This window comes from Myotis yumanensis, unplaced genomic scaffold, assembly GCF_028538775.1.
Source record: "Myotis yumanensis isolate MYYU_CA2020_CCGP unplaced genomic scaffold, mMyoYum1.0.hap1 SCAF_4, whole genome shotgun sequence".
In the NCBI taxonomy this organism is placed as follows: Eukaryota; Metazoa; Chordata; class Mammalia; order Chiroptera; family Vespertilionidae; genus Myotis; species Myotis yumanensis.
The window spans coordinates 98,750,121-98,777,976 of NW_027223755.1; the positions used below are offsets into that span (position 1 = coordinate 98,750,121).

General features: G+C 44.7%; 1 protein-coding gene and 1 pseudogene across 1 annotated transcript in view; both read left to right on the forward strand.

The window, feature by feature from the left end:
* Nucleotides 1-4,089: 4,089 nt before the first annotated feature.
* LOC139009076 (ectonucleotide pyrophosphatase/phosphodiesterase family member 7-like) overlaps nt 4,090-27,856 on the forward strand; it is a 35,651-nt gene continuing 11,884 nt past the window's right edge. Inside the window, exons 1-2 of the mRNA XM_070413043.1 lie at nt 4,090-4,363; nt 24,070-24,215. Coding sequence (XP_070269144.1) covers nt 4,114-4,363; nt 24,070-24,215 — 396 coding nt within the window. The 5' untranslated portion in view covers nt 4,090-4,113. The remainder of the gene's footprint in view (nt 4,364-24,069; nt 24,216-27,856) is intronic.
* On the forward strand, nt 21,766-21,910 carry LOC139009674 (small nucleolar RNA SNORA48; annotated as a pseudogene).

Sequence of the window (27,856 nt, forward strand, 5' to 3'; positions counted from 1 at the left end):
AGCAAAACACCATGCTTATTAATTATAGCAAAACACCGTGCTAACAACCCAACTTATGCAACTACAAAATGGAGCTCCCCTGACATGCCACCTCCTCACCCCAAAGATTCAAGCTAAGCAAGTGCCTGAAACAGAATTCTCAGGCCATTTTGCAAGAGGGAAATGGATGATCTCATCTGAGTCTGACATCCAGCTTTCAGCCCACCATGTCAAGACAAAAACTTACAAAAGCCTACAAAAACCTTACAAAAACTGAAAATCAGCCGACTGTTACCAGAAAACCTATTGGTGGCATCTTTATACAACTTGAAAGTTTGCAGAACTTTCAAAAAGTGCAAAGGTATCACCCATGCACCCACAGGAAAAGGCCAGAGTCGGGGGGAGAGACTGTGGTCATATCCAAATGAGTGGCTGAGTGAAGGTACTTCCAAGAGGCAAACTTCTCCCAGCCTGCAAAACTCAAGTCTAGCACCACCTCCTCCAGGAAGCCCTCCGCTGCCCAGCTTCTCAGGGTTAGGACCTGCTCCTGCATCACTTCCCACATGAACCTCCGGCAGGGCCCTTCCACTGCATGTAACCCTTTATTTGTCTCCTGGAGTCTGTGATATACACAGGCAACCCCTGTATATATACCTTTGTGTCTCCTGCACAGTAAATATGGAGTGGATAGGAACATGCTTAAACGTGTTCTCTTGGGGAATTTAAACCCCTTGTGACCAGTAAACATGTAGCCAACTATTAAAATTATAGTTCTGGCCTCACTTGTGCTATGTGACCTTGGAGTGGCCCCATAGCTTCTATAAGCTGTTTGTTCAGTAAAAAACACCCCATACATTGTAAAAATTAAGTGGAAAGCAGAATTATTCAAACCAAAGCCTATACACTAATGTTCACAGCAGCACTTCTCACAATAGCCAAAGGTAGGAATAACCCAAATGTCCATCAGCTGGTGAACAGATATATAAAATGTAAACTATCCATACAATGGAATATTTTTCAGCCATAAAAAGGAATGAAGCACTGATTCATGCTACAGTATGGATGAGCCTTGAAAGCATTACGCTCAGTGGAAGAAGCCAGTCACAAAAGACCACATTAGAGAGAAACCAAGATGGTGGCATAGGTAAACACCGGAGTTTGCTGCCTCGAACAACCACTTCAAAAATACAGCTAAAAGACGGAACGGACATCATCCAGAACCACAGGAAGGCTGGCTGAGTGGAAATTCTACAACCAGAAGGAAAGAGAAAAGCATACCGAGACTCAGAAGAGGAGCGGTGCGGAAGTAAAATACTAAGGTGCGGAGGTGCATGTGGAGCGGGCTGGCGGCTGAGGGCGCGGTTGTCGTTTTCAATCAGGAGGGAGTCTCAGGCTCTGAGCTCCAGTTCCAGGCGAGTCTCTGGGGACCCAGACTCATACAAGAGAAGTGGGACTGTCTGGCATCGGTCGGAACCTGAGGGCAGCTTTCTCTCCGAGGGGCTTGCAGCGATTACCCAGGACACTGAGAAGCAGAGCCTCTGAGGGCAAGACTGAGAGCAGCCATAACTGCTAGCCCCGCCCTGTTGATCCCATGGGACCCGCCCCGCCCAAGCCCTGCAGGAAGGCTTATGCTGGATAGCTGCAGGCAAACGCTAGATTAGCACCTCCCTAGAGATCCAGGAGCCAGGAAACCCAGTGGTCAGAGTGGGACCATCCAGTTTGCAGCTCCCTGGAAACATAAAGGACACACTCAGGGGGCAGACTCAGTGAGCACCAAAGCCCCATTGAAGCAAGTCTTGCCCCAGAGGGGTGTCTCCAGCACAGAAGTTCTCCCACTGCAGACACAGCTGATTCTCGCAGCCAATTGGCCTGGAGGTCAATTCCTCCCAGTGATAACTACAACAATCAAGGCTTAACTACAACAAGACTGTGCACAAAGCCCACAAGGGGGTGCACCAAGAGTGTCCTCCTCAGGTAATTGGGGAGGCTGAACCACTGGGCCCTAGAGGACACTCAGCACAGAAAACCACTTTATCAACACAGGGAAGCATAAAAAATGCCGAGACAAAGAAACAGGACACAAATGACAGGAATGGAGGAAAGCAAACTACTGGATAGAGAGTTCAAAACCACACTTTTAAGGTCTTTAAAGAACTGTCTAGAAGCTGCCGATAAATTTAGTAAGGCCCTCGAAAAGACTGGTGAGACCGCCGATAAATGTAGTGAGATCCTCAAGAAATCTAGTGAGACCCTTGATGTTGTGATAAAGAACCAACTAGAAATTAAGCATACACTGTCTGAAATAAAGAATGTTATACAGACTCCCAACAGCAGACCAGAGGATTGCAAGAATCAAGTCAAAGATTTGAAATACGAAGAAGCAAAAAACACCCAACCAGAAAAGCAAAATGAAAAAATAATCCAAAAATGCGAAGATAGCGTAAGGAGCCTCTGGGACAGCTTCAAGCGTACCAACATCCGAATTATAGAGGTGCCAGAAGAAGAGAGAGAGCAAGATATTGAAAACCTATTTGAAGAAATAATGACAAAAAACTTCCCCTACCTGGTGAAAGAAATAGACTTCCCAGTCCAGGAAGTGCATAGAACCCCAAACAAAAGGAATCCAAAGAGGACCACACCAAGACACATCATCATTAAAATGCCAAGAGCAAAAGACAAAAAGAGTATCCTAAAAGCAGCAAGAGAAAGAAAGTCAGTTACCTACAAGGGAGTACCCATACAACTGTCAGCTGATTTCTCAACAGAAACTTTGCAGGCTATAAGGGAGTGGCAAGAAATATTCAAAGTGATGAATACCAAGAACCTACAACCAAGATTACTTTATCCAGCAAAACTATCATTCAGAAGTGAAGGTCAGATAAAGAGCTTCACAGATAAGGAAAAGCTAAAGGAGTTCATCACCACCAAACCAGTATTAAATGAAATGCTGAAAGGTATCATTTAAGAAGAGGAAGAAGAAGAAAAAGGTAAAGATATAAATTATGAACAACAAATACACATCTATCAACAAGTGGATCTAAAAATCAAGTGAATAAATAATCTGATTAACAGTATGAACTGGTGATTATAATAGAATCAGGGACATAGAAAGGGAATGGACTGACTATTCTTGGGGGGGAAAGGGGTGTGGGGGTGGGGGAAGAGATTGGACAATAATCGTGCACCTATGGATAAGGACAGTGAGTGGGGAGTGAGGGCGGAGGGTGGGGTGGGAACTGGGTGGAGGGGAGTTATGATGGGAAAAAAGAGGAACCAATGTAATAATCTGAACAATAAAGATTTAATTTAAAAAAATTTTTTTAAAAAGACCACATTATTGTATGAGTCCACTTATATGAAATGTCCAGAATAGGGAAATCTGAACAGATAGAAAACAGATTAGTGGTTGATGGGGACTAGAGGAGAGAGGAATGAGGAATGATTGCCAATGGGTATAGAATCACTTTTTGGGATGATGAGAATATTCTGGAAGTAGATAGTGGTGATGGTTGCACAACACTGAATGTACTAGATATCAATAAATTTGTATACTTGCAAATAATTAAAATGGTAAATTTTATCTTATGTATATTTTACCACAATGACTTTGTAATTCTTATAGGGAATTTTCAACTAATAATCTTCCTAAGATTTAAAAAATATATAATGAAATGAGCATTTATGACCATGCTGACTGTTTTCATAATCATAATGAATCATCACTTATCTTCCCTATCAAAACAGAATCTACTGAGCAAAAGAAAGCACCAATCTAATTTGTTCTCCAAATCTTTACCACAGTATAGGAATTAGTATAGGAGTCCAAAATATTTCACACCATTTGACTTTTCTTATCAGGATAAAATACATACAACATAAAATTTACCATTTTTACCATTTTAAAGTGTACAATTCAGAGGCATTAAGCATGTCCACAATATCGTGCAAACGTCACCTCTATGCATTCCAGAATTTTTTCATCATGGAACACGTGCCACACTCCAGGCATTTTGATCCTCAGCAGAGCTGGGGCAGAATTATCAATGTGGACTTTGTTCAACCGCAGATAAAAAAGGGAGAAAATGGGAGCGGGCCCAGGAACTCTGCGATGTGTGAGTGTAAGGTGCTCACAGCATGACGAGGCTCGGAGTCCTCGGGCTGCTGCTGCCCGTCCTACTAGATGGGGCCAGCGGCCACCCCATCTCCGGGAGAAAGAGCTTCAACAAGCTGCTGCTGGTCTCGTTTGATGGCTTCCGCTGGAACTATGACCAGGATGTGGACACCCCCAACATGGACCGCCTGGCCCGGGAAGGAGTGAAGGCCAAGTACCTCACCCCACCCTTCGTGACAATGACCTCCCCATCCCACTTCACCACAATCTCAGGTAAGTTCCTCTCTGCAGCCAGTCTGCAAATGCTGGTGGAAGGCCCGGCATCTGTCATTCCCTGAGGGAAAGCCCATTCTGACTCAGCTCTGGGGAGATAGGCAGCTCATGCAAGTTGGGCTCACTCCCTGGAAGAAGCACCAACTTAGAAGAGCCTGAGATCTCAGGGTTATTTCTAGAACCCTGTGGGCTACAGAGCCCTGACCTACAGGCAGGATCAGGACTAGGACCATAGCCTCCTGAGGGATCTCTGCACTCCCAGGCCCACCCCACCCTCCACCCTGACTTTCACACAGTGGTTGGTGATCTTTTTAAAAAGTAAGTCAATAGCCCTAGCCGGTTTGGCTCAGTAGATAGAGCGTCAGCCTGTGGACTGCAGGGTCCCGGGTTCAATTCCAATCAAGGGCACATGCCTGGGTTGCAGGCTTGATCCCCAGTAGGGGACATGCAGGAGTCAGCCAATCAATGATTCTCTCTCATCAGTGATGTTTCTAGCTCTCTCTCCCTCTCCCTTCCTCTCTCAAATCAATAAAAATATATTTTTAAACATAAATAAAAATAAAAAGTAAATCAATAAGTGAATTTTATAAAAATAATAAAACCTTGATTTTGACAGACCCTGGCTAGATAGCTCAGTTGGTTAGTGTCAACTGGATACACCAAGGTAGCACTTTTGATCCCAGTCAGGGCACATATAAGAATATGAATCATATATGAATGAATGCATAAGTAAGTGGAACAACAAATCAGTGTTTCTCTCTCTCAAATGAATTAAAAACAAAACATAACAATAATAATAATAATAAAACCTTAAAGTTTAAATAATTCAATTAGATCAGGCAACTTTCCTGCTTAATGTTGGTGAGTTAAAGGGACACCACTGGTCTATGAGAAAATGCAAATGTTGTCTTTCTGTAGCCCAGAAGGTCCCCACAGCCTGGCCCCTGGTCTCTCCTGGCCTTTCTCATCTCTCTTCCCCTCAAGTGCTTCCCTGAATATCACAAAGGCCCCCTACCGGTGCCTCCACTCAGCCCCACCTGCCTCAGGACCCTTGCCCGTGCTTGTCTCCTCAGCTCATCGGGAGCCTGTAGTCCACTGGGGCAGACAGACATCAGACAAGCACACACTCTAATAGATCTCATTACAACTTGGAGAGGCACCAGGAAGGAAGAGCAGAGTTTCTCTAGGAGAAGATGGCCAGAGTGAGTGGATTTGTAATTGGAGAGGCAGGAAAGGGTCTCTGAGATGGGGCTGTTGAGCTGCAAGGGAAAGAGACCTCGAGTGACAGGAGGAAGGAAAAGTATTCCAGCAGAGGGAACGGCATGTGTGGGGTCTCCGTGAGAAGAAGGAACATGGTTGTTCCAGAATCCACATTGCAAAGGACTCCACTATAATGAGAATAACCAACTCCCATTTCTCCAACACAGCCTTGATGTTGGGCACAGTACTAGGTGCTTTCCCTTTGTTATCTCTAATTCAATAATGCAAAGCAGTATTGTCCCATTCCACAGATGAGAAAACTAAAGCTGAGCCTTAACTGGTTTGGCTCAGTGGATAGAGCTTCGGCCTGCGGACTGAAGGGTCCCAGGTTTGATTCTGGTCAAGGACATGTACCTTGGTTGTGGCCACATACCCAGTAGGGAGTGTGCAGGAGGCAGCTGAATCGATGTTTCTCTCTCATCGATGTTTCTAACTCTCTATCCCTCTCCCTTCCTCTCTGTAAAAGAAAAAAATCAATAAAATATATTTAAAAAATAAAAATAAAACTAAAGCTGAGTAACTGCCCTGTCACTGGGCTGGAAGTGGAGAAGGGAGGAGCCAGGCCTGAACCCAGGGTGCCACACAGCACTGGTTCTGCCCAGTTCTGAGCTAGGAATCCACATACCTCTCTCCCAGGGCAGGGAGAGGTGCCTGGCAGCAAGAGCCTCCCCCCTATCCTGAGAGCCATTCCCTGGGGGTCCAAGGGCAGCTCAAGGAACCTCTGCATGACATGCAAACTGCTGGCGCCATTTTTCGGGGAGAGTGTTTTATCGCTCCCATCAGACTCTCAAAAGAGCCCTCAAATCAGAAACTGAAAAAATAAAGCTGAACAGCCACTCAGAGGGAGATTTGCTGAGAGAGATTTTCCTACATGTAAACTCTTCAAGAGGCTCATCATTTGGGAACTATTAGCACCAGGAAGCAGGAACTAAATAGCCCTTTTCTGGAGAAAGCAAATGCTGCTTCCTGGCAGCTTTAACTTCATTGCACTTAACAAGATCTCCCACAGACAGATGGGGGCGTCCCTGGACACTGAGAATATGGTGGGCACAAAATATTATAAGGCACGTCCACAACTTATTTATCCCAGAGGGCTTTGATGAGAAGATATAAACAGTGAGAGCAAATTTTTAAAATTACAAAATCACCCCAACTCCTCTTCTACATTCCCTGCCAGTGGGAAATGGAAATGAAACAGCTCCAGTAGAGGGTAATTTGGCAACTTCCAACACAATCACGAACGCAGGGACTTTCTTATTTGGCAACAGCACTTGTAGGACTTTATCCATCAGATATATACTGGTTAATAATGCGGGTTTTGTAATAAAAGAAAACACGATAATTTCAAGAGAAACATAAAAAGTGCTTTATTCAAAGTAATGTCCATCGCTAGCTACACATTTCCCCCATCTTTCAGGTAATTTGTGGATACCGTCCCAATAGAACTTTTCTTGTTTTGAGGCAAACCATTCAGAGACCCAATTTTCCACTTCTTCATACGTTTTGAAGTGCTGCTCAAAAAGTGCATGTGCCATCGATCAGAACAAGTGGTAATCTGAAGGAGCAAGGTCTGGTGAATACAGCAGAGTGGGTTCATACTTCCCAAGCAAGATCTTTTAACGTGTCTTTAACTGGTTTTGAAGTGTGTGATGGTGCGTTATCATGAAGCAAAATTACTTTGACGTGTCTTCTGGCCCAGTCTGGTCATTTTACAATCAAAGCATGGTTCAAATTGATTATTGGTTGTCGGTAGCAATCAGTATTAAACGGTTTCACCTGGATTTAGAAGCTCATAATTCACCATACCTTCCTGATCCCACCAAATGCAGAGCATTGTCTTCTTTCCGAAGCGATTTGGCCTTGCAGTCAATGTTGATGGTTGACCTGGATCAACCCATGATTTTGTGCATTTGGGATTTTTAAAACAAATCCACTTTTCATTGTCAGTCACAATTCAATGCAAAAAAGACTTTCTTTCATTTCATTGAAGCAACATTTTACTGATGACTTTTCAGATTTCCATTTGTCTTTCATTCAGTTGATGTAGCACCCATTTTCCTTCCTTTAAAATCTTTCCCATTGCTTGTAAATGATCGGAAATTGTTTGCTGAGCAACATTTCATCTTTCTGCAAGTTGTTTTTGAGTTTGACACACATCTTCATCCAATAATGCTTGTAATTGTTGGTCTTCAAACTTTTTCAGTTGACCTGGACTTTCTTTGTCTTTCACATCGAAAGCATCACTTTTAAAGCATTTAAAGCATTTTAAAGCATTTAAGCGTTCACAAGTATCTTAAGATAAGCTTCCTGAAGTATACGATAACTTTTTCTTCAAAATAAAGTAATGAATTAAAACTTCCCGCAAATGCTCTTTTTTTGGCACAAAATTCGACATTTTTAAGTGTAAAAATACCTATGATGTTAACACCTTCAGCAAATTTGACACATGAAGTTTTGAAGCTTGCTTTAATACAACAAAATAGCATACATATAAAATCGCATATATATCAACACATGTGTAACTCCATCTACTGAAAAAAATCTGCATTATTAACTGGCACACCTGGTATACACACACACACACACACACACACACACTAGAGGCCCGAAGCATGAAATCCGTGTACCTTAATCCAGAAGGTCGTCCGGAAGGACGTCTGGAAGGTCGTTTGGCTGTCTAATTAGCATATTATGCTTTTATTATTATACTAGAGGCCCAATGCACAAAATTTGTGCACATTAAAAGGGGATTAATAGGAGGAAATATTTTAATATTGCTATATGCCCTTTCTCTATAATAGAAGTATCAGAGATGAAAGAAAATTAGTAAAATGTATATGAAAATCTTCCTCCTGTCAGAATCTGGGGCACACCACGGGACCCAGAGTCAAGTCCCAGCCCACCCATGTGCACCTCAAAATCATGCAAGACCCAGACCTGGCCACGACCAGCCCCCCCATTGGGCTAGATCCAGACCCAGCTGATCCCACCCTTGTTAAGCTCCACTGGGCGGGGGATGCAGCCGCAGGTCCCCTGGCCCGGCGCTGAGGCAAGGGCACAGCCTGATGTCTCCCAGCCCACGCCAGGATGGGGACGCACCTTGAAGTACCCCATCAGGCCTCGCCAGGCAGGGGCCGTGGCCTGAGATCCCCTGTCAAGCCCTACCGGGCGGGGGGCACACCTTGAGGTCCTCTGTCAAGCCCTGCTGGGCAGGGAGCACGGCCTGAGGTCCCCCAGCCTGGCGCCCAGGTGGGGGGCATGGCCTGAGGTTCCCCCATCAAGCCCTGCCGGGTGAGGGGCACAGCCTGAGGTCCCCTGGCCTGGAAACAGGGTGGGGGGCGTGGCCTGAGGTCCCCTGTCAAGCTCCACAGGGCGGGGAGGGGCGCAGCCTCAGGTCCCTGTTGAGTGCTCGTTAAGGCTCATTACAGGAACTCGGCCTCCACTGTGGGCGCAGCCATCTTGTGTTACAGAAACCCCGCCTCCACTGTATGTGCCACCATCTTTGTGATGGTATGACGGTCAATTTGCATATTCTCTCTTTATTAGATAGGACTAGAAGCCCAATGCACAAAATTCATACAAGAATAGGCCTTCCTTCCCCCAGCTGCCGGCACCAGCTTCCCTCTAGCACCCGGGACCCGGGCTTCCCTCACAGCCCTGGCTTCGTCCGGAAGGTTGTCTGGTCTAATTAGCATATTATACTTTTATTATTATATAGACTAGAGGCCCGGTGCACGAAATTCATGCACAGGGAGGGGGTGTGTCCCTCAACCCAGCCTGCACCCTCTCCAACCTGGGACCCCTCAAAGGATGTCTGACTGCCCGTTCAGGCCCGATCCTGGTGGGATCGGGCCTGAACGGGCAGTCAGACATCCCTCTCACAATCCAGGTCTGCTGGCTCCCAACCACTCACCTGCCTGCCTGCCTGATCACCCCCTAACCATTCCCACTCCCCTGCCAGCCTGATCAACACCTAACTGCTCCCCTGCCGGCACAATTGCCCCTAACTGCCCTCCCCTGCCAGCCTGGTCCCCCCCCAACTACCCTCCCCTGCAGGCCTGGTCCCTCCCAATTGCCCTTCCCTGCCGGCCCAGTCACCCCTAACTGCCCTCCCCTGTAGGCCTGGTCTCCCCAATTGCCCTCCCCTGCAGGCCTGGTCCCCCCCCAACTTCCCTCCCCTGCAGGCCTGGTCCCTCCCAACTGCCCTCCTCTGCCGGCCATCTTGTGTCCACATGGGGGTGGCCATCTTGTGTGTTAGAGTGATGATCAATTTGCATATTACCTCTTTATTATATAGGATAGATATAGATATAGATAGATATCTGTGCAGTGGAAAACCAAGTATTTACAAAGTTATTCATTGCATTAGTGTCTGTAACCACAAAAGAAAATATCTATCCAGATAGAAGTGGCTAAATAAAATATACCCACAGAATGGCATACTCTGTCACCTTTAAAAGGAAAAATGAGGATGGTCTTGGTGCCCAACTAGAAGCTATCTCCAAGATGGATTAAGCAACACAAGATGCAAAGAATATGTGTAGCGTACATCTAATACAAAGGTGGGTATATGTACATACAATTGCTTCTAGATGCATAGAGGACCTCTGGATAAATAAACTGGTGCCACCAGGAAAGGGGCTGGGTGGGAGGAGACTTCAGACTGTATGCCCTGTGCACCTTTTAGATATTGGGCCATGTGAACATATTGACTATCAAAAACAAAGTGCTATAACAAAAAAATTTTTTTTTAATTCACCCTTGTGGAAAAAGCATGTTCCTGTGCCCCCTTATTTATAACCACTTCTTCTCGATTGATGTTTGGGACCAGATCGTTTTGCGGTACAGCCGCCCTGTGCACTACAGCATGTTGCACAGCCTCTACCCACTACTCCCATGGTGACAACCAAAAATGTCTCCAGACATTGCCCAGCTCCTACTTGAAAAACCACTGCCTTGAGTGGTTGAGCCCAGGACCTGACTTACAAAATGCCCAGAAGATACCACAGTTATCATGACCTTCAATTCCCATAACACTGATATGAGGTCAGGACAGTTACCCTCTTTATAGGTGAGATATCCAAGGCTCATCAAATATGCAAACATTCCCTGGGGCAGGAGCAGGATTCAAACTCAGCCCAGAACAGTTCAGACAACGGGTCTTCAATCCCTGACCCAGTATGACTATAGCCCTCTGATATCTTTGGTTTAATTAAGCAATCAATCCAAACCCCTCTGAATGTTGCCCATCCTCAGAGCTTCCAGGCAATGTGCATATATGCTGAATATATTGTATTAATGAAAGAGAGGCCATCCCAGACCCAGCAAAACCACCGGTATTCATTTTCATGAGGTGGGCTCAAGCCGACCTCTGTGTGACTCCAATGTGGAAAAGAATCATCTGTAATCAGAAAAATAATGGATAAAAATTGGTGCTGCCAGCACCCAGAAACCTCATCAGATTCCAGGGGGTCGGCCTGACACAAACGATGATAAAAGATGCTCTCTTGGCCCAACAACTAATTCACTGGTGTTCTAGGAACACCTCTGGGCAATTTAACACAGGAGAGAGGTGATGATGGGGAACGCTGCCGCACTGCTTCACATCTCAGCTGTGAAGTAGTATGGCACAGCTCCAACAAGGGCTCAGGTCCGAGAAGCCACATGGCCACCCCTCCTAGCATCCTAGACAGAGTCCAAGGAACCAGGGCCAGATGTCCCAGGCAGGGAGCAAGGCTGGAGAGGCCATGCCCCAGGCACAGGGCCCAGGAGCAAGCCCCCTAAAACATAGCTGGAAAGCAGACCTCCTCCTGCTTTGGGGCTGCCAGCTGTGCAGATATCTCAGCCTTCATAAGCCAGGATCTCAGGAACCTCATCAGTGTTCCCTGCTGCTGGTATAGAAGGTCTTCAGTGTAGAGTGTTTTTACAGTGCTCTGGCTATACACATTCTTTCATTCGCCGATTATTGTTTGAACATCTTCACTGGGCCAGACAATGGGGACAGTGGCAACTACACACATGTGTCTCCAGGGTCTTGCCATCTTTCCAGGGCTTGTCCCACCACACAGGTTCATGTCCACTGTGCTCCCAGATCCCACAGACCATTTGGGGGACTTGCTTCTGTTTTCTCTGTAGTTCAATGAGGGAGAGGGACAAAGAGCTGCTTTCCTGGGGATCCGTCCACCTCTGCTTCCTTTCTCTGACAGCTCAGGGTATCAGACTGGGGAGCTTTGTTGTTGCTCAACTGTGTCCCCCCAAAACCATTCTCTGCACCCCAACTCCCCTATGGCACCCATAAGGAATCAAGCTTGTGACACTCCAAAGCCAGAGGAGTCTCTGCCTTCTACCCTTTCTTGCATGGTGCTCTTTCCTTGAAGAATAGAGGACAGAAGTCCTGGCTGCTTGAAGGAGGGAAAGGCTAAAGGGAAGATAATTTTTTAACTGGTTATTCAAAATATCCCACCTTATCATCTTTCCATTCAAAAAAATCTTTGCATCCTTACAAAGAGGGTGTGTTTTTCCTTCAAGTATCTGCCTCCCAGAACCACCTGCAAGAGGGGGAAGTGGGACCTCTGTCTGGGATCAAGGCTTCCGAGTACAGCAAGACCTGGCTGTGGGGTGGCATTCTCCCTCCAGCTCCCCACAGCTGAGCACTGGGTCGGCCTGCATATTCATTGAGCTCCCTCCCTCCTCGGATGGGCCATGACTTCCTCCAAGATGGTTTTCTTCTTCCCACCTTGATCCATCCCCCTACCCATCCATCTGCCCCACCCATCTATCCTCCCACCCCCACGCCACACACACACAAAGCAGTTGGCCACAACACCTGAAAGTTCCTTAAGATGGAAAGACGCATTCGTTCTCTATGGCTGTGTAACAAATCACCATGAACTTAGCAGCTTAGAACAATAGCCATTTATTATCTCAGTTTCCATAGGTCAGGAGTCTGAGCATGACTGAGTTCTGTCCTCTGTGCAGGGTCTCACAAGGCTGCAATCAAGGTGTCAGCCAGGCTGGGATCTTCTCCCAAGCTCACATGGTTTTAGGAAGAAGTCATTTCCTTGCAGCTTAGAACTCACAGCAGCTTGCTTAGCCAAGGCCAGCAAGAGAGCATCTCTCTCCTCGTGACCCTCTTTTAAGAGCTCACCTGATTATATCAGGCCCATCCCAAATAATTTTCCTTTTGATTAACTCAAAGTGAACTGATTAGGGGCCTCAGTTACATCTGCAAAATCCCTTCAACTTTTCCTTGTGCTATTGGTTAGAAGCGAGCCACAGATAACCCCATGTGCAAGGAGGGAGAACTAAACAAGGTGTGCAGATGGGAAGGCAGGAATCTTGGGGCCATCTTGGAATTCTGCTTACCTCAAACAGGTCCTTGATGGAGCTCAGATAACCAGGGGGTGAGCATCAGTCGTTGTTTAAAGGCAACAGGAAGCATGGGATAGTTCCTCAGAGTGGAGCTCCAGAAAGCCCCCAGAATTATGCTTTAACTTCTGAGCCCCAGGGGTCAATGCAGGAGGGACAATGAGTGACCATAGAGGCTGGACTCCCCACATCACAGTGTGTCACTACATCAGTATTAGATGAAGATGAAGATGAAGATGAAGATGAAGATGAAGATGAAGATGGTGATGATTTTGAAGAAGAGAAAGAGAGGAGAAGGAGAAAGAAGAAAAGGAGAAAGAAAACTATTAATCTGAAATTACATTCATTTCCTAGGGCTTTCATAACAAATGACCACAAACTGGGTGGCTTAAAACAACAGGAACTTGTCTAGCAGTTTGGAGGACAGAACCCTGAAGTCAGTGTCATTAGAACTACACTCCCTATAACACCTGTAGGGAATCCCTTTTTGTCTCTTCTTAGCTTCCTGTGGTTCACAGGCAATCTTTGGTGTTCCGTGGCTTGTACATGCATCACTACAATCCTCCATGCAATCTGTGGAGTTCTCCCTGTGTCACATGGCCGTCTTCTCATAAGGACACTAGTCACTTGGATAAAAGGCCCATCCTACTCCTCATCTCTGCGATGGCCCTATTTCCACATAAGGTCACATTCTGAGGTCCAGGGGTTTAGGACTTCAAAATATCTTTTTCGAGGAACACAATTCAACCCGTAATGGTCATATAACACATAATTCATTGATAACTTCAGATATGGCTACATCCTCAAATTATAGCATCAAAATGATTCTCTCTCTCTCTCTCTCTCTCTCTCTCTCTCTCTCTCTCTCTCTCTCTCTCCTCTCTCCTCTCTCCTCTCTCTTCTCTCTCTCTTTTTTTCCTAAGAGTGACCACAAAGCTCCCAAGATGACTCTCATTAGGCCAATCTGCTTCTCAAAACCAATTGCTATGGCCAAGGGGATGGAATGGTGCTGAACACCCAAGCTGGGTCTGCATGCCCACCCACAGGTCAGGATGGCAGGTGGCAAGCACCACACAACGCATATGGACTGTGAGTGGTGGGCTGGTGGGTCCCTAGGGGAAAATCAGGGACTATTATCAGAGGGAGGAACAAGGGAAGGAAAACTGGCAGAAATGACAGAAGCCCACCACACCAGCCCAGGCCTGACAGTGCAGGGATATGGATTTGCAGTCCTGCAACGCAGTACTCAGTCCCAAGAAATCACACCTGTATCTATGGGGCTACTCACACGGCATGGATTCAGTGATCACATATGCAAAGAGCCACCTCCCAGCACTGTCCCTCCATCTCCTTGAACTCTGTCGTAATTCCCCTCAGATCTCACCAAAATAAAGAGTCATTCTCTGAGGGTTAGCAGCTCATTGTGCTAGTTGAAATCACCCAATATTCTCTCTCTCTCTCTCTCTCTCTCTCTCTCTCTCTCTCTCACTCTCTCTCTCTCAGCCTGTACTTACTGCTCCATCATTAGTAATGACAACGAACATTTTTGCAATCTCAGTTTTTATTGCAAAATGATTGAGGACCAGTAAGAGTAAGTTATGCTACTGAAACTAAGAAATTCTGCCAAGCAAACGGTGGGTGGATAGGAAGTCTTATGGAGGCAGCATAAATATATTTTCTCCCCCAAGGAACTGACTGAAATTAAGAAGCTATCACCACTATGTTTCAGACAAAATATATCAAAAGCATAAGCCATGATATTATCATTTGACAATTTTAGATCTAGTCAAATGGATATGGCCCCGGGGTGAAAAGGAGCTGCTCCATAACTAGACTATGGTCAAGAATAATAAAAGTGAGGTCCTCTTTGTTCAACATTTTCTCCTTCCTTGAAAGGACACTTGATGGTAGCCTCAGGGCCACTGCTGGCCAGATATTAAGTCTCTCCCAGTTCCAGAACCCTGCCCCAGGGCAACCCTCAAACCAGAGCCACCACTCACAGCTACATAGATTGTGTACAGCCCAATTCTAGGGGGTTGCTTTCATGAATAACATGTGGGTGGTACAAGGCACAGCTTACACAAATCATCAGTCGCTTACATTCCATCTCCAAATCAATTTATGGGAGGTAAAAATTTCCCACAGATGTAATCAGTCATGAGTCCACCTGGCCTACATGAGACAGGAGCAAAGTGTGGTCAAATGTACTTGGATGATCTTTAAGACTAAATCAGAGTTCCTCAACTTCGGCACTATCGAAATTTGGGACCAGATCATTCTTTGTCTTGAGGGGCTGTTTTGTACATTGTAGAGTATTTACTAGCATCCCTGGCCTCTGCCCACTAGATGCCAGCACCATCCCTCCCTCAGTTGTGACAACCAAAATTGGCTCCAGATATTGTCAAATGTTTGGGGGGGTGGGGGGAGTCACCACCTAGTTGAGAACCCCTGGACTAGATATATAATATGCAAATCACATGTAAATCTGAGAGTCAAAGGTCACACATATGACATTCTAGCCAATAGGGGAAAAGTCTGCAAGAGGTAATGGAGGTAGGAAAAGAGAAAGGAAATTAAACTCCTGCTGCCAATAACAATACAAGCCCAGCAGATGTTGTTGGAAGCCTTGTTAGAAGATATTGTAAACTTTAATCAGATCCCATACTGCTCCCCCAGCAGGAACTCCCCGCTAAAAAGTCCTAGAAGTCACAAAGCCCAAGACACAGGCAAAAAGAGCAAAGAAACCACAGATTGAGACAAAAAGATGCCCCTCCAACACCAGTCATTTCCACAAAGGGAGAAAAAAATGAAATCTTGAAAATAAAGACAGCTGGGAAACCAAGGTATCTTGTAACTTTTCATTATGGAAATTTCTTCAGAAAAAGCAGAGAAAATTGCACAATGAACTGCCATGTACCCAGCACCAAGCTTCAAGAAATTGTTCACATTTTGCCAACCTAGTTCCATTGTCCCTACCCAATGTCATTTTCTTCTTTTCTTCCTTCCCATCTTCCTTCTCTCCTTCCTTCCTTCCTTTCTGGAATCTTTTAAAGCAAATGCCAGACATCATGTCATTGCATCCACAACACATCAGTATGCATTTCTAATCTAAGAGTTTGGCTTGGTTTCTACATAACCTCCATGCCGTATTTAACAGATTTAACTTGAAGTAACTAATTCTTGCAAGTGAAGAAAAGATCTAATTGCCATCTCAGAATCTTTCCTACTAGTGCTATTCAAATTTGAACTTGTATATGAACCACCTGGGGATCTGGTTAAAATGAAGATTCTGGTTCAGTGTGTGTGGGCTGGTCCCTAAGAGTCCATATTTCTACCAAGCTCCCAGGGCAACCCCCAAAACAGAGCCACCACTTGCAGCCATATAGATTGTGTGCAGCCCAATTCTAGGGGGTTGCTTTCATGAATAACATGTGGGTGACACTAAAGGTCCATGGACCACACAAGAGGAAGGATCAGCCCAAAACACCACAGCAACCAAGCAAAAGAAATCATGACTGCTCTGGATTCCAAGGCCTTGGGTGAGAGGAGAGGCTGAAACCACTTGAGACTGACAGCACAAAGTATATTAGTTTCCTGTGACTGCTGTAACACAGTATCATAAGCTTGTGACTTAAAGCAACAAAATGTCTAGAGGTCAGAAATCCAAAATCAAGGTGCCAGCAGAGCTGTGCTCCCTCCTGAGGTTCTATCAGCAAATACTCCCTTGCTTTTTCTGGTGACTGCCAGCATTCCTTGGCTTGTAGCAGCATCACTCCAATCTCTGCCTCCCTGGTCACATTGCCTCCACCTGTCTGTATCCTCCCCTCCCCCTCCCCCTCCCCCTCCCCCTTCCCCTCCCCCTCCTTCTTCTTCTTCTTCTTCTTCTTCTTCTTCTTCTTCTTCTTCTTCTTCTTCTTCTCTCTCTCTCTCTCTCTCTCTCTCTCTCTCTCTCTCTCCTGATCTTATAAGGTAATTTGTCTTTGGATTTAGAGCCCATAAAGATAATCCAGGATGATCTCCTTATCTCAAGATCCTTAACGTAATCACTTTTGCAAAGACACTGTTTCCAAATAAGGTTACATCCGCCTGTTCTGAGAATAAGAATATGGTCATATCTTTGGAGAGAAAGAGCTTATTACAGGGGTAAGAGGAAAAAGTGAAGTGAGGAAAAATGCAGAAGCAAGGACAGGTCCTGTCTCTGTGACAGTGGCTAGTAAGTCAGGCCCAAGGTACAACTGTGTGTCAATAGGGTTCCCACCTGAACTCAAGGGCAGCTCATCTGCTTCCAGCTCCTTGAAGAGAGAGCATTTCTATTTCTGACAGCAAATTAAAGGAAGAGGAGGGGGTGAGAAAGCCCATTCTCTGCTGGCCTAGTTCCTAAGGAATCGTGCCTCTGCCTTAGAGCCATTCTCAGTCTTATTCAAGGATAAAGTGGTTTATTGATGGCCATAATTAAAAAGCAATGTCAAAAAGAAGCAACGTCAGCATTTCTCATTTGCATTTACACATGAGCAAGAGAAGCTTAGTAAAATGGGTGCACTAGGGTGTTTTTTTCTCCATCTAGAGAAGGCTTCCATTATCTGGTGCTAGTGTTGGGGTCAAGCCTCATTTCTAGAGCAGGAGTTGATAAGGTGTTAAATTTCGATTGTGCACTGGAACACCTGTCCTCATTTCAATACATTAGTTATGTTATCAATAGGTGGTGCCCCCAGTACTAGACTTGGGGTGAATGTGGTTTGGAGCTCCCATATGGGCTGTTTTTCCATCAGTGTCTTGGCTGTGGTTTTGAATGAGCTTGTCTGCTCAAAACTGGAGCACTGGGTTGATTTAAGGTGATTGGTTGACTTGATATGGCAGTTGTTCTTCCTTTCTGATTTCATACTAGCTGGTTAATAAGATATTTTCTTCTTTGGTTTTGGGAATGTGAACTTAATGAAACACTGGACTTCTCAAATCAGAAGGAAAATTAAGATACATTTATAGCTTATATGGTAGATTTAGTAAATGTCACATAGTAGGTCCTCAAATTAAGTAAGTAAATGCATGAAAGTATGTCAATGCCCAAATGGACTATGTACAAATATAGTGTGTCTCAAAAAAATGTGTTCACATTTTGAATAATTATAAAGGCAGTGTTTATTCAAGTACATTTCATTTTCAAAATTTAAAGTGTATATACATTTTTTGGAAGACCCTGTATATATACTATTGCACCTGAAAATTAGTAGTTAGAAGCTGAGGAAATGTTGGGAGAGGGAGGATCTTATTGAGTCATTAAATTATAGCATGGTTTATTTTAATACACTAAAGTATTTTTTGCCAAATGGACTTTGGGCTAACTCAAGTTCTGCTTTCTATTTGTTCAGATTATACCTGGCCATCTCAAATGGGGCAGGGGAGTTTATTCTATTAAATTCAACAAACATCTGTTGAATGCCCTATGCTTTGTGCCAGTAAGATACCAAAATTAATGAGGCACCGCCCTATTCTCAGCCTTGTCAGAGAAAAATGGTTATAAGAAAAAAAAATCCATTCACACGAACTCAAGGGAAAGGACGGCACTGCAAGGCTCTAATAAGAAAACTCATGGATCTGAGAACCAAATTAAAGGCAATTAGACAAGGAAAACTTCCTCTTTCTGGCTCTCAGCCCCATGGACTTTATCTCTGCTTCCCTCACTGGTAGCCATCTTTCTCTTTTTGCTCATGGTCAACCACTGGCTGATTAGCTACTGTGTCTCTTGGTTCAAGTCTTGAGAAAGAGGGAATTGGGTTTCAGGTCAACCAATTGGATATAGGGAAGAGACATCACATGGTACAAGTATGGTGCCTAGACCAGCCTTTCAGCAGTATATGTGAGTAGGGGGATTGTGGGCACTGCAGGCACTCCAGAACATATTTTTTCTGTTTTTAACTCTCTCCCCTGTCCCCTAGTTGTAAATAGCATGAGGCAATCTAGGATAGCACTTGGCTCAAAAATATTTGAAAAAGAGAAGGAGAAAGGAAAAGTTGGACCAAACTCTGGACTTCATGGTTTCCTAAATTCACTCTGCAAGTTTGAGAAATAAATGTCAGTTCCTGAGAACCAACAGCAAAACATGTTCTATCTGGGTTTGTTCCCAGACCTGAAATGCTCGGCTGGGTAAATTTACCCACACCTTGGCGTAACTGATATGGTGTGGGAGTCTGCATTGTACCCTGATTAAAGCAAAATTAGCAAGCAGCAGGAATCTCATTCACGAGGATAGCTCATCCTACTTCCTAAACTGCATAATTACCCGAATCACCAGACATTGGAATGACACAGATGACAAACGCTCCATATGACACAGCCGAAAAGGCCCTTGGAAATCATTATCCTGGCTTGTTTTACAAAAAGGGAAACTGAGGCCCAGAGTGAGCACGAGGACTACAGGAGCCAAGACAAACCCTCTCCTCCAGTCCAGGCCCCCTTGTGCTGCATCGTACTGCAGTGAGGGCAGCACCTCCTAACCCAGGAGAAACCTGCTCCTTTGCAGCTTCCAGAACTCCAGGCACAACCCACAGGCTACCCTTCACATGGTTTTTCCAGCCAGGTCCCTGGTTGTCTCCAGAGTAGAAAATGAAATTAAAGTACAATGTGAATGCTGCTCCCTACAGCTGTTTCTCAGCTTTTTTTCTCCTGTCATGTTTTGCCCACATTCCAAAACTGGCCCTTGGCTGGGATAAAGAGGCTCAAGCATCAGGAAGGAAGAATCAAAGGGAGAGTGGCAACCTCTGCTGGGTCATTAGTGATCCCTAGCCACTGGATGGATTTAAAACATGCCTTTAAGTGTCAGGGTGGAAATAACCCAAATATCACAGAGATGGTCTCTTTGTGAAATTACTGAGACTAGCCAAGCCACAGAATGAAAGGGTCATGCTCCCTGAGCTCATTTTAGCTTAGTTGTTTGAAACTTGGGTAACATTGCTTTGAGGGGGAAATGGATTATATGATTGGTTCCCAGGCTAGTCTACTTAACTGAAATTATAATTGACCTCTGGATCCCAGGGCACACAAGCATCATCCTTAAGGTACAGTAGGGGGAAGTTTCTCTATCCATGGCATCCTTTGCTTTCTCCCATTCCTTCTCCCAAGTCCTCCCAGTGACTCTGAAACTCCAAGCTTTCCGAGGTACTGAAGTGAGCCAGGTTTTGATGACTGCCTGCCCTCCCCCTGGTTCCACAGTAATGGGACATCTGCTAGAATTAATGCATGTATGTTAATGACTAACACACATGTGTGAGTGACTAAAAGCTCCTGAACCAGTGGTTCTGAGGTTCTGACGTTGTCAGTGGGCACTAAAACCACCTGGAGAGCTTGTTAAATGCAGACTCCCAGACCCCATGCCAGAAATGAGGATTCAGCAAGGGCTAGAATTGGGACCAGGGAATCTATGGGGAGATATATATAGCTTTTTTATTGATTTCAGAGAGAAGAGAGAGAGAGAGAGAGAAACATCAGTGGTGAGAGAGAATCACTGATGAACTGCCTCCTGCAGGCCCCACACTGGGGATCAAGCCTACGACCCAAGCATATTCCCTGACCAGGAATTGAACCTTCAGGTTCATAGGTCCACGCTCAACCACTGAACCAAGCTAACCAGGTGGGAATCTGTGTTTTAACAAGCAACTCAATTGAGTCAAATGCTGATGGTAGAAAACCATGGAGAAATTCTACAAAAGATGAAATGGCAGGTGTTTGTAATCCCAGGGTGATTTGCTTTTTACTGAACAGGAAGATAGAACAGAATCCACGATGATTCGGGTTTTTAAAAAAAAGACAAAGTAGAGCTGCTCCCTGGATGAATTATCTCTGTGCTGCCATTTCATCTGCTGGAATGTGGCGGGGCGCAGCCAGGAGGAAACTCAGACACTATGACAAGAAGAGGGCTCACTGTAGATTTCAGAAGGCTTCCATGATTCATCTGTGAGGCTCAAAATGTTCTTACACATTATGCCCTCTACCTACCAGAAACAAAGTGCTCCCACTCGAGGTAGTCAACCCCCACTCCTGAGAGACAGTATAGCAGAGAGATTAAAAGTGCTTAACACCATCAGGCATTGAGAAATGAAAGTCAAAAGCACAATGAGACACCACTTCACACCTACTGGGTTGATCATAATTTTAAAAAGGGTAAAATAACAAGTGATGGTGAGGATGTGGGGAAATTGGAACCCTTGCACATTGTTGGTGAGAATGTAAAATGGTGCAGCCACTTTGGAAAATAGTTTCCTCAAAAACTTAAATGGAGAGTTACCATGTGACCCAGCAATTTTAGTCCCCAAAGAATTAAAAGCAGAGACTCAAACAGATATCTGTACATGAATGTTCATAGCAGCATTATTCACAGTAGATAAAAAAATGAAAATAATCTAAATGTCCATCAACTGACGAATGAATACACAAATTCTGGTCTTTCCAGACATGGAATATTATTCAGCCATAAAAAGGAATGAAGTACAAAAACATGCTACAGAACGGATAAGCCTGGAAAACATTGTGTTCAGTAAAAGAAACCAGGCACAAAAAGCCAATATTGTATAATTTCATTTCTATGAAGTGTCCAGAACAGACAAACCCACAGAGATAGAAAGTAAATCAGTGGCCGACAGGGGGCAAGGGAATGGAGGAATGGAAATATATACAAGGTCTCCTTTTGGGGTGATGAAAATATCTTAGAACTAGAGAGAGGTGATTATTTCACAACCTATGACTGCGCAAAATGCCACTGAATTTGTACACTTTCAAATGTTAGTGGTTACCAATGGGCAAGGAGATATCTGATTGGTGGTGTTGCTCTTATATCAATCAGGGGCAAAGCAGATGTACAGTCCTTAGTTCATCCTAGCTTGATCCCTGTGTCAGTGACCAGAGCTGTTTCATGCCTGAGGCACATAAAGTTATAATTCCTAGGTCTCGGAGGGGAAAAGATCAGAAACACTGATCACATAATAAGTAGATTATTAATATTAACTGAGGCTTAGGAGGGGATGTAGTTTTAAATTTGTGGAGATGTTGTGATTAGTCTAGTAACTTCTAGATAACAGTAAGTAGGTAGTTCTAGCACAACTCCATTAAGAGTGAACATGTCACCTAACAGTTTTTGTGGCAATTGTGCAATAGGATATGGATATATGTCATTCTGCACATAAAACTGGATGCTATAAATAATAAGTGGGTCACTATTGGCTTTCAGAAAATTGGGTGGGGGTCTAGTATAGTAATATTGGGATTATTTCTGAGAGCAGTTACTGTGAATCATGTATTCTCAGGAGCCAGAAAGTGTTCAAATCCTGAGTCTCTGCCATTTAACTGTCAGTGTGGTCTTAGATGCCTCTACCTACCAGAAACAAAGTGCTCCCACTTGAGGTAGTCAACCCCCACAGCCCAGGGGGAAACAGCATCTGCTTGTTTCTCACCTGAAAAGTGAGTTTTAATGATAGTGCATATGAGTTGCTGGAAAATAATAAAACATGAGAAGCACGTAAAATGGGGCCTGGCAGTTATAGCTAATAATATATATAAACATTTATCTTTTTCTGGGTTTAGAAGAAAAAATATTTAAATAAATAAATAAAATGTTAATGGTTAATTTTAAATTATGTAAATGTTACCTGAATAAAATAACAAAAACGCATTGGTAATAACCAAACCTCCAAGGTTCAAAGCCTGGCTCTGCTGCATGACCTGAAGCAAACTCAGTGCCTCAGTTTCCTATAAAGGAAGAAATCTCTAAAGGGGACTATAATAAAACCCACTTGCAGGCCTATTAGAATTACATGAATTACTGTCCCAAAGGACTTATGGAGAGATGGTGCATAGCATGGTACATGTGTGCCATGATTTCATTACACAAACCCTACCCTATTACATAGGCAAACCACAGCCAGCATGGGTAGGGGCTTGTTCAAGTTCACACAGCAAGTTCAGAAGTCATGTCAGAGTGGCACCCAGCTCTAGGTCACTGCTCTTCCTCTGCCGACAGTCTAATTGAATCCCTGACCAAGAATTTTGACACTCCAAGACCCCAACCCCTGGCAGCAGCACAAATTCTTCCAGTGTGGCTGTCTGGCTGGCCTACATACCAGGCGGAAACAACTGATTAAAGCTTTATAGCAACAACTCTTTTTGCATCTTCCCAGGTGAAAGCCTTGGCCACCTGAGGGGAACTTTAGCCTGGTGGTGACTGACCCAGAAGAGAGCTTTCCCCTTCCCTGTTCCCATGACCATGAATGTCCTGCCTCAGTTTACCTTGGACATGACAGAAATCCTCACTAACTTATTAAGTCAGTAGGGTCATCCAGGGTCTTTCTTCTCCAGGAAGTAGGGAGGAGTAGGAGCTCAGATCTCCCCTTACACTGCCCCCTATGTGCACTCCCCTTTTCCCTGGTTCAGCGTGAGATCACAGGGATTTTTCAGACTCGGTTCAATTCCTGTGTCTTCAGGAACAATCTAGCTTACTCACATTCCCCAGAAACCACCTTCCTCCCTCAAGTAGAGAGAAATAAGTCTACTCCCATCCACATCTAGCAATCCTTCCTGATTCCACTGGTTCCCTCAAACAGCACAGCCCATGGGAGTCCTACGAGAAACCCTGGGAGGTTTGTTGAGAATCAGGCTGACTGGATGTTCAATATTGAATCATCATCACAAGCAGAAGATAAGAAAAATAATCCCACAGGAAGCGTCCAAATCCTAGGCTCTTAGCTTCTGGGTGCAGAAATAACCCAAGGAAACTGGCCTCCCTGTGCCCAGCCTTCCTTCCTTCTTCAGCTTCCACAGCCAACGCCAGCTTCCCCCTGGGCTGTGAGGTCTGTTCCTGAGAGCAGGTCCAATCTGGCATGAGTGAGATGTGACGAGTCCTTCCTTTGTGGCTACCAATGTTTGCACTTCCAGAAAAACAAGTCTGAAGCCCCTGGGTGGCCACCTGGAGCCATAGTCCACCAAAAGACGTAGGCCAACCAGAAGGGTGTTGGGGAAAGTGGTCTTAAGGTCACATTAATACCCGTAACAGCATCCATTCATAGAACTTATACCTTCCCTCCTTTATCTCCAAGGTCGCTGGATTGAAGATCATGGAGTCATACACAACATGATGTTTAACACTGAGACAGGATGGAAGTACTCCTTCAAGACCACACAGAACAAGACTGAGTGGTGGGACAATGGCGTTCTCCCCCTCTGGATCACAGCCCAGAGACAGGTACAGTCAGAAATCCTAGGCTGGCTTCCATGGGTGTTGCCTCTCATTCTAAGGCATGTGGGATGGAGATTAGAAGATGTGTGACCTTGGGCAAGTGACTTAGCCTCTCTAAGCATGTGTTTCCCTAAATGTGTAGTTAGGGATCATGATGGTGTGCTTATTTAATAGATTTGAGGTAAGGATTAAATGAGATATGTGTGAAAGGGAGCGGGCTCAGAGGAAATGCTCAGTAAGTTTTAGCTGTTATAGATGAACAAGTCAGGGCATAGACTGGCTTAATCATGATTGTACCTCCAGGGCTCTTCACAGGGTCTGGACCCAGCAGCTCTTTAATAAATATCTGTTTGTACACTTCTTCAGACTTAGGCATAAAAGCCCTTGGGAATGAAGTTGACCATTTAATGCATCTTCAGACGATGAAAAGCTCTTATGAGAACATTCACTTGAAAGGATTCCAACGGCCATTCATTATTGCTTTGAAAGGGCAGAAATCAGAGCTGTGTGTTCAACTCCCAGCCCAAAAACCTGTTGCCAGCTTTGCATTTTGTCAATGAGATTGCAGTCATCACTGTAGAACAGGACCTCTTTCTTCTTCCACATGACACCAGCCTTTGCTCCAAATCTATCCTGGGTACCAGGGCTGCATCTCTGTGCTGCAAGCCCACACTAAGCATGTCACATGGCAAGGTGGTGTGATGCAGCAGCTCAGAACGCAGTTTGTGGACTCAGACTCCTGTAGCAGGGTATTAGCTGCCTCCACCCTCTCCAGCTGCAGGACCTTGGGCAATGACTTCCTCTCTGTGCTTGAGCTGCCCCATACATAGAATAAAGATTGTCAGAGTCCCTGCTTTATAGGGTCATTGTGGGGGATTAACCGAGATAATGCCTGTAAGATACTTAGATCTAAGTGCTCAAAAACTGTCAGTCGTGCTTATGATTGGAGGCTAAATCATTTTAGCACTAACTCAGCTGGTCACTACAGCTCTATGTCAGAACTATCCAATGGAACATTCCATGATAACGGACATGTTCTACTGCACACAGTCCAATATGGAAGCCACGAGGCATATGTGGTTTTTGAGCCCTTGAAATGTGGCTAGTGAGGTTGAGGAACTGAATTTTAATTGTATTTAAGTTTAATTAATTTCTATTTAAACCTAAATACATGTAGCTAGGGGCTGCCATATTAGACAATTCTCTAGAACAGTGGTTCTCAACCTTCTGGCCCTTTAAATACAGTTCCTCATGTTGTGACCCCAACCATAAAATTATTTTCGTTGCTACTTCATAACTGTAATGTTGCTATTGTTATGAATCATAATGTAAATATCTGATATGCAGGATGGTCTTAGGCGACCCCTGTGAAAGGGTCATTCATCCACCAAAGGGGTCGAGACCCACAAGTTGAGAACCGCTGCTCTAGAATAATCACAGGGGGTGGCCAATGATCCTATCCTACTTCAGGTTCATTTTTTCCCTAGCTGTTGGGCCTTAGTTCCTTCCTCTTCTGTCAAATTTTTAAACTTTAAGAAATAGATTACACAAATAAATTCTGTCCTCCCAAGAAAATCATGCTCACAACACTATGAGCCAGGCACTGATTTAAGTGCTTTACATATATTAATGTATAACAACTCTGAGGCAGGTGCTATGATTATATCCATTTAACAGTTGAGTAAATTGAGGCACAGAGCAGTGCCAAACTTCTCAAAGTCACAAAGCCAGTAAAAGGCAGGGCTGAAATTTAAACTCAACCCTGGGTTCAGCAACTCTTAACACTTAACCATGACATATTACTTCTGTGGCCAAAACATTTAGCCATGGATTTCATAATAAATCTTCTATTTGCCTAGCTGCTAGGGAGGTCTGGACAGTCTTCTTTAATTCACTATTCAAAACCCAGGGCCTCTCTAGTCTCTTGCCATGGTATTTGTTCACTGGCGTGGGGCCTCTGGTAGCATTCTCCTTTCCTGTTATTTTTCTTATTCACGGTTCATGTCTCATTGCCATTTATTTGCAGAATTTTCTTTCCTTCTGCTCAATTCATCATCAGAGTGTTCTTCCTCTTTGCTGAATTCATAAGTGGTTATGCAAAAAGAGGATCTGGTGCAGGGCCAGGCAACTGACAACACGCCACTTGTTTGGCAAGTGAATGTCCAATTGGTATATCTCGTTCTGCCACTGGCAGCTCCTGCCACGGGACAGGGCCATCAGCCAGCTCCCTGAGGGCCTGACAGAAAAGCCGCTGCCATCAGATCAAACCTGCGGCCCCAAGCCAGCACCCCAGCAACAGCACTCCAGATTACCCCAAATACCGTTCAGGGGCACATCTGTATTGGCAGGCAGGGCTGGAGGAAGGGGGCCTAACCCATATCCACCACTGGGAAAGTCCATCCTTCTCCCAAGTCTCTTCCTGGTGAACTTTGTGGAGATTGATACATGAATCTTTAATATGACTAAAATGTCCTCCTCAGTGACACTAAAGCTGCCTGAATCCATCAAGAATGGACATGCGTTGGTGGATGATGCCTAAAAGATGGGATTCCTGACCACCTCTGCATCCATTACTCAAGCCCACAAGCACACCTACATTCCAGCAGGACTTCACTAATGGTCAGGGTACAAACTGAGAGGCTCCATTCGGAACAGCCTTGGATTTTTGATGAGCACCCCCAATAACTGAACTTGATCAATGACCAAAGTACTTTACCTCATTCACAAGTCCTAATTCTCAGAGAAAGGCAGGCAGCCATGACTGTAAGAACTAGGAAAACCATAGGGATATACTCCCCCTCTCTCCAGAAAAGCTATAGAGCATATTAAGCATTGTGACGGCAGAGCATGGTTAAGTGAGATCGGCATGGTGCCAAGAGTCTGTAACAAGACCACAGTAGGCAAGCATTAGGAGGGGGTTAGGGGAGATAGTGGGAGGGCAGCTATGTCTCGACCCCTTTGGCGGTCGAACGACCCTTTCACAGGGGTCGCCTAAGACCATCCTGCATATCAGATATTTACATTACGATTCATAACAGTAGCAACATTACAGTTATGAAGTAGCAACGAAAATAATTTTATGGTTGGGTGACAACATGAGGAACTGTATTTAAAGGGCCAGAAGGTTGAGAACCACTGTCCTAGACAATAGCTTCCAAACTTGGAAGAGCTGTGAGCAGGATCTGCCAAGAATAGCAAGATAATGCATCCCAATATTGGCCCAAACTGTGTCTTTATTATGCATCATAAAGGCTCTAAGAATAACAATTTCTCCTCCAAAAGGGTGGGAGGGAGAAAACAGAATCTTGAACATAGAGCTGCCTTCTGTTCAGTGGCTCCTCCTAAGCACAGAAAGGCAATGAAAATGCCCAGAACCAATTTCGACTTCTGAATTTTAAATACATGGAGTCCATCTCTTCCCACTCGATCATTCCCTCAAATGAATAAGGAACTCGTTTCCCTAAGCCACACATACTCCCCACCAAAGCACAGGCACCTTCATAAAATGTGTGCCTTGTAACATTAATTATGTCACCTAAGGGAAGAGACAAGACAAAATGCAAAACCAAACTGAAACTTTCCCCCTAATTATTGGTTCTGAAGAGTTTGGTGAATATGTACAAAACCCAATGGTCAGGATTTCCCTG